General features: G+C 54.5%; 1 protein-coding gene across 1 annotated transcript; it reads right to left on the bottom strand.

The window, feature by feature from the left end:
- Window positions 1-3,326: 3,326 nt before the first annotated feature.
- FJX1 (four-jointed box kinase 1) lies at window positions 3,327-4,610 on the bottom strand (the record flags this gene model as incomplete). The annotated part of the gene is made up of 1 exon (XM_082283354.1): window positions 3,327-4,610. One exon carries the CDS (start codon window positions 4,608-4,610, stop codon window positions 3,327-3,329), a length of 1,284 nt encoding a protein of 427 aa, XP_082139480.1.
- Window positions 4,611-6,957: the final 2,347 nt, after the last annotated feature.

Here is a 6,957-nt window from a genome sequence, read left to right as displayed (position 1 = left end):
CTTGTCAGCACACACTTCATGGAAAGCCTGTGAAAAGCAGTGGGAAGTGCATCCTTAAGTGTTCTGCTGAGTGACATCTAAAGCCCTACAGCCCCATTCTGATAGGGCTCTGCAGACAATTCCTTGAGCCTCAGGCAAAGTGCTGCTGAGCTGCTGGCAATGCACAGCCAGAATCTGCCTATCCTACTATTAACAAACTTCTACTCACAACTTTCAGGTCCTCAGGTCTTCCTGTTCTGAGTGGTTTTCCTTGCCTGTCTGACTACTCTGACTCAAAGGAAACTCTACTGGAAGTAAGCAGAGTTAGATGAGTGCCATTAAAATTATACCACCTCAAGTTTTAGAGAGTTTCATCCCTTGGTTCTGCAAAAATAGCATGCAAAAAGTGTATGAGACCACTAATTTACAAACCACTGTTTGCCTTAAAGAAATCACACAGAAAAGAGTAAGTTTGCCTTAATATAATGATAATTCAAAGCTTTTACAGAAGCAGATGATCCGCACCAGAAGGATAAAATAGAGCAACAAAGTGAAATATCATCATCCATCTATGCTAGTTTTGTCTGTCCTTTTTGAATGAACGCATTTCCCAGGGCACCGCTTCCCTAGCACAGCATCTCTTTCACACCAACCTACAACTACACCATTTTTGAACATGTAACTTATATATAACTTGAGGTAGTTACCAGTCACCAAAGAGGAAATCATGTTTCTTCTTGAAAGGGGTAATTATCTAGGCTCTGGCTCTAAAGACACTGAAAACGAGATTTACTTCCCATTAGCCATCAAAGCCACAGTTGTGCCATAATTATAGAAGTACTTAAACAGAAATAAAACCTTAGATGCTTGTGGCACAGCAGTTTGCTCTTCACAGTGGTTTAAAATGTATGCCAGCAGTTTATTATTTAAATATATTTTCATGAGGTGAATGCGACAGAAACTGCTGCTTTTTGTAACTTGAGTTACAAAGCAATCCTAAAGAAGAATTAAGAACTACAGTTAAGTTGTGTATTATCATGTAAATGACAAGGGAATGTCACATGGGATTCTGTGCATTGTTCATAGAGATAAATGCAGTGAACTATAAATACAAGTTCAATAGAAAGCCTTGACAGTTCAGCAGCTGAATGAAAGCTAGTCTTGGAGGCTGCTGGGACATTTTGAAATAAATACTCATACACAAAGATGCAATATCTAACACATCTAATTAATCAACCATTAATTTTGTTTGTAAAACTGTTGTCTTTTTTAAAAAGCTACCCCCAACCCTCCCCCCCCCCCAACAACACTGTAATGGCCAATGAAAATTGTCTTTCTATGAAGTTTAATCTAAATAATGAATATTAATAGATCAAAGACCTCCTGCAGGTAGGAATGCACAGCCCTCCCTGAGCTCAAGGGAGGGTTACTGCTCAACACTGAAAACAGCACCTACTTGCACAGCAGCCACTGGGCCATGCTGCTGCCTTCATCAAGAGCTGTCTGTCCAGATGTAGAAAAGATTATGCTGCTGTTTGATTATAGCAGGACATATACTGGCATTTGGGGTCAAAAAGGATTAGTTTATCCTTTGTCCTTATTCTGGCTGTTATTTCAAGCCATACAGTGGCCTCTTCTATGAATACTGGTACACGTAAAGAAGCAAGCAAGAGATGCCAATATTTTATTTTGTACACCCACTGCTACTGCTTCGCCCTAGAACAGAACTTGTGTAGGAAAAAAAAACCCCACCAACTATTTCAGCATGATTAAAAAGCTTTCTTATTCTTCAATTCTGCCTCAATCTCTTCATTGCAAAGATAACCAAAATGGGAAGAGAAGACAGTATGAACACCACTGAAAGCAACTGCCATCCCTGGACATGCCTCTGGAGTAGAAACAGCTGACATGACCTGTACCAGGCTGATATCCAGTCCCAGCACACAAAAAGGCTGACAGCAGCTAGCCCACACCAGTGTGGGCTATTAGTTTGCTGAAACTACCTGCTTCAGTTATCTCAAGGTTAGTCCTGAGAGAGGCAGTTCATTTCAGCCTTTGAAAACCAGATAGATGTCTATTCAGCTGAAGTACTCACACTACTTTAGGCACTTGAAGAGTTTTTCCTCTTTCAGGGACACCTAGGAATGAGAGAAGGGTAGTGTTTGAAAGCTACCCCTCCTTGCCTCAGAGGAATGAGTAAAAGTTCATTCTGATCAGTGGAGTGAGAAGCTGCAAAGTGGTGGCCTGCATCGCACATCAGGAAAGACTGAGGAGATGCATGCTTCCCTGTCAAAGCTCAGGCAAACATCCAGGCCAAAGAAGGCAAAACATTAACACACTTTACTGAAATATCGGTTTCTTTAGTATGTTACAGAAAAGTTTATGAACATATATAATGTACATAAAAAGCAGACTTTGTAAAATAAAAAGGTCTTCTATAAAAAAAAAATTTAAAAGTCAAAGTAAAGTGCATGAAACAGTTTTTCCTCCACTTTAACTGTTGTGTCAAAGTCTTAGCACATAGCAGTATTTTTAAAATGGGAGATCTTCTTGTGCCACCCATTAGTCAGTTACTTTACCGGTGAGATGAAATTATGATGATGATTACAAACAAACCCTTAAGAATCAGAACAATTTAACCCAATGAATCCACAAAAAAAAACTAAGAGCAAAGGGGATATGGGCTTCTTATACACTTCTCATCAACAAGATTTAACAATCAGTGGAAAGGTTCACTCTCGTTAAAGAAAATTGGTAGGAAACAAGTTCCATAAATAGGGCAGTTTTGCTAGTTAGGGGCTCCCCTATTGTGCAATCAGTTCTTGGTCTACGAACATCAACATTCATACTTAAATATGCCGTTGCAAAAGGAAGAATATATAAAAAATGTTTCTGCCTGCCTTCGTTGGAAGGAAAAAAGTTACTCGACCCCAATCCAGACAAAGACGACTGCTTTCCTATGGGGTCTCCTACAAGGGCGAGTGCACCAAGGTAGTTAAGGAAAGCACTGAAGATGCTGAACCCTCTCATTTTTCCAACTCTGGGGGCAGAGTCCTGGAGCGGAACTGGGCCGTAATTATACCGATTGCGCTCTGCATCTTCAGAGACCTTGACAAAGCGAATTACTCGCTCGTCTCGACAGCCCGGCAGGCAGGTAGCCCATTATTCCCGCCGCTGCCGGCGGCCGTCCCCATCCCCAGCACCCCCGGCCCCCGGCAGTCGCAGCGACTCCGCGGCACCGAGGTGGCAGGCCGGGTCAGCTCCGGCCCGCGGCAGCTGCCGGGGCGAGCACGTCCCGCTGCCCGGGAGCAGAGGCAAGGCGGAGCGCTGCGGCCGCGCCGGGGCCCTCAGAGCACGGCAGCCTGTGCGCGGCAGTGGGCGATGTGGCGGTGCACGAAGTCGACGCGGGCCTGCAGGAGCTCGGCCTGGCGCTCGGAGAGGAAGCCGAGGCGCGCCCACAGCGGCTCCCGCGCCCGGTAGCGGCGGCGCAGCTCGGCGGCAGCGCTGCGGCGACGGTGCAGCTCGGCCACCCGGCGGGCCGTGCCCTCGCGGAACACGCACACGGAGCGGAGCAGCGGCTCGTTGTAGGGGTCCCACATGGCGAGGAGGCGGTAGCCGTGCACCAGCCCCGCCTCGTTGTCCATGAAGACGAGCCCGCCGTCGGGGGCGCGGAGCAGGTTGCTGGTGGCGCGGCGCATCACCCGTGGGTCCCACTGCAGGCTGAAGAGGTTGCTGACCAGGCGGTCGAAGTTGGCCGTCAGGTAGTCGAAGAGGATCAGATCGCTCCACTGCACCAGCTCCACCAGCTGTGACGGCGGCAGCCCGACCAGCTCCCCCGCCGACAACGGCTGCAGCCGCCGGCCGGCGCTCGCCTCGGCGCCCCAGGGCGCGGGAGCCACCACGGCGGTGAGATTGTCCACCCAGCGGGTCAGGCTGACCACGGCGCCCTCGGCCCAGTGCGAGCCGCGCAGCTCCTCGCGCACCGGCTCCCACTGCTGCCCGCGGGCTTCCACCAGGGCGAGGGCCATGGGCGGCAGCCGCTCCTGCATGCCCAGCACCCCGGCCAGGTGATACGAGAGCGCCTCGCCCTGGATCTGCTCCGGGTTGATGCCATAGCGGACGCAGGCGCGGCTCCCATCCGACAGCCGCGCCAGCCGGTTGGAGCTGCGCCCGCAGCCGCCCCGCTCCAGCGAGGCCACGCGGGCTGCGCGGGCGGCCGACAGCCACGCCGCCGCCTCCTCCGCCGCGAAGCCCGGCGGCACCTGCTCCTCCAGCTCACGGCTCCAGAAGATGCCCCGCTCCACCGGAGAGCCGGTGTCGGCCGGCGGCTGCGAGTCGGTTACAGCGAGCTGCTCGTCGCCGTCCCGCTCCTCCCGGTCCGTCGCCGCCGCCGGCACCGCGAGCAGCGTCCGAAAAGTTTTCTGCCCGCCGCCGCCGCTGGACTCGCCCCGCACCGCCGAGGAGCGCCCCCAGCCCCATCGCCCCGGGGGCTGCCCGGCGGGCAGGCGCGGCTCCGGCAGCGCCGCCGCCTCCCGCCGCAGCAGTACCGTCCAGAGCCCCGGCAGGGCGCCCAGCAGCAGCAGCCCCAGCACGGGCAGGGGCCCCGGCGCGGCCCGCCTCGCCCTCTTCATCCTCACGCCGCTTCACGCCGCTACCGCGGGACGCGGCGGCGGTACAGCCCCGCCGCTCGGCCGCTCAGCGCAGCGCTGGCGCATGGCCGCGGGCCGGATCTGCCGCCCGGGGAGCGGCAGCAGGAGCAGGCGAGCCCCGGCGGCTGCCCCACGCCGTGTGCGCCCAGCTCCGCCGGCGGCCGGGAGACACGGGCACCGCACCACGTGGGGGAGCCGAGGGGGCGCGCCCGGCCCGCCCCGTCTCCCGGCGTGGCCCTCCGCTTAAAACGGCGATGGCCCGCGCGGCGACGTCGGTGGTCCCACACACGGCAGGGCGCCCCGTCGAGGAGGCGGAAGGGTCGCGGATGGCGTGGGAGCCGCGCCGGTCGCCCGTCCAGCGGGAAGGGAGAGCGCTGCGGCGGGGGCGCTTGGCCCGCCGGTTCCTCCTCGCCGCTGCGGGCAGCACAAAGGAGCCTGCACACCGAGGAAGAAAAGCGGGGAGGGGGAAGGGGAAGGCGGTACGCACGCCAGCGGGGCCGCCCCCCGCGCCGGTGCACGGGCGGCCGCGGAGCCCCGGGCGCGGCCGCGCCGCCTCCCGCCCACGGCAGCACGGCGGGGTCGCGCCGCGGTCAGCGGCAGAGCGGCTCCCCCTCCGCTCCACCACCCTCAGCCCCAGCCGGCGCTCGGGGCCGCGCGGGGGCCGGGAGCCGGCAGGTGGTTGCACAAAGGGATCGCTGCGAACACGAGCGGTACACACCCGGACAGACACCTGTCCGCCCGGCAGCGGAACCGGACCCGACACGCCCGGACACCGCGGCGTGATGCCGGGGCTCCCTGCCGGGCAGGGCCGCCAGTGACCGTGGGCGAGGCGCGGTAGTGAGACCTCACGGAGCATCACCTTCCCGCTTCTGTGGCGGCCGGTGGGCGCCCGCCTGCACGGAGGGCAGTGCCCTTCGCTTCCTTACACGCCGGGGTGTGCGCGGTGCCCAATATCAGGTTACGGAGTGTGCGGACCAGCTTTTCCTGGCGTTTTAACTCCCTCGAGAGGGGTTAACCCACCTCACGGGATATCCTGCCCGACGGAACGACAGCCAGCCTTTCTTTTCAAGTTGTGTCCCTTTGAGGTGTTTAGAAGAGTAGCTATTTCTCTATTCCCCATTTCAATTTTTCTGCCTTCGCAATGCAAAGAAGCTTAGATCTGCTTTTTCGGTATTTTACTGGCGACCTCTCTTGGGAAGAACACGTTTGTGAGCCGAGCGAGATTAAACACCTCTCCCTTCTGCTATCATTGCCGTGGCTATCCTCCAAAGTAGTTATTGGAGTTGGATCAGCATAGCAAAACCACGGCACGCAGAATCTTAAATACTGCAAAAGAAAAAAATTCTCTTTCGCGTCTCTTGAACTCTTTGCTCTCTTGAGGTATCACAACAACTCCTAGTTTTTCAGCCACACCCCAGTCTTTCAAGTTTGATGGAATACAGTTTGTTTACTTTCAGTATAAGAACTAGGGAATTCGTTCTTTTTCAGAATTTTGTTAAAAACATTCAAACTCTCCTAATCCACCTTAAGAACTTACACTTATACACACACATACGCCTAGCCCCGCAGAAAAAAATCCAAACCAACCGAAACACACACACAAAAAAAAAAGAAAAAAGAAAAAAGGCAGAAGATGAATTCGGTGTCTTTTTTCCCTGTCTTCTGCCTCGAATTCCCGGGCAGAGCCCGGCGGGCGCCTCCCCGCCGCTCCGTGCGGCCGCGGCCGTGTCGCAGCAGCACCTCCTGCCGCTCACGGCTCCGCGCTGCGGCCGCCGGCGGCACCGCCGGCTCCGGTAATAATGATAACGAGAGACACTGACCAGCCCGGCTCCCCTCAGAGGCATACAAGCTGTGAAACATTCCTCTTGCTACCCAAGAATTCGGGTCTCGTGCTGTTCCGACCCTGAAGCCTTATTGCCAGGTGACGCTTTACACTTTCACCCTTTGAAACCACACGAGCTGCGCGGTGAACACTGGGTGTGTGATTTGGAGCTGGTGACTGCTACACTTCACAGTGGTCGATGAGAACAGTACCGTTACCCTGCGCAGGAGGCTTTTATCCAACAGTATTTTTACCAAAGAAATGACACAGAATTTCCTCTGTTCTCTGCCACTTTGTAGCTTGAAATAGGTTTAAGAAAACTCCTAGGTTGTTGGAAAATTATTGAAAGCAAAAACACTAATTTTATTCCATATGTAGGTTGGACATGTATTTTGCTTTATATGAATTTGTGTTTCTTTCAGGTGAGTTATGCTTCTAGTGAGCATCCAGCTGCCAGTGTCTGCGCTGGGAATCCCCCCTGGAGCAGAACCATTGCCATGGATAAGG

This window comes from Coloeus monedula, assembly GCF_965178545.1.
Source record: "Coloeus monedula genome assembly, chromosome: 6".
NCBI classification, from domain to species: domain Eukaryota; kingdom Metazoa; phylum Chordata; class Aves; order Passeriformes; family Corvidae; genus Coloeus; species Coloeus monedula.
This window is presented reverse-complemented; position numbering and strand designations above follow the sequence as displayed.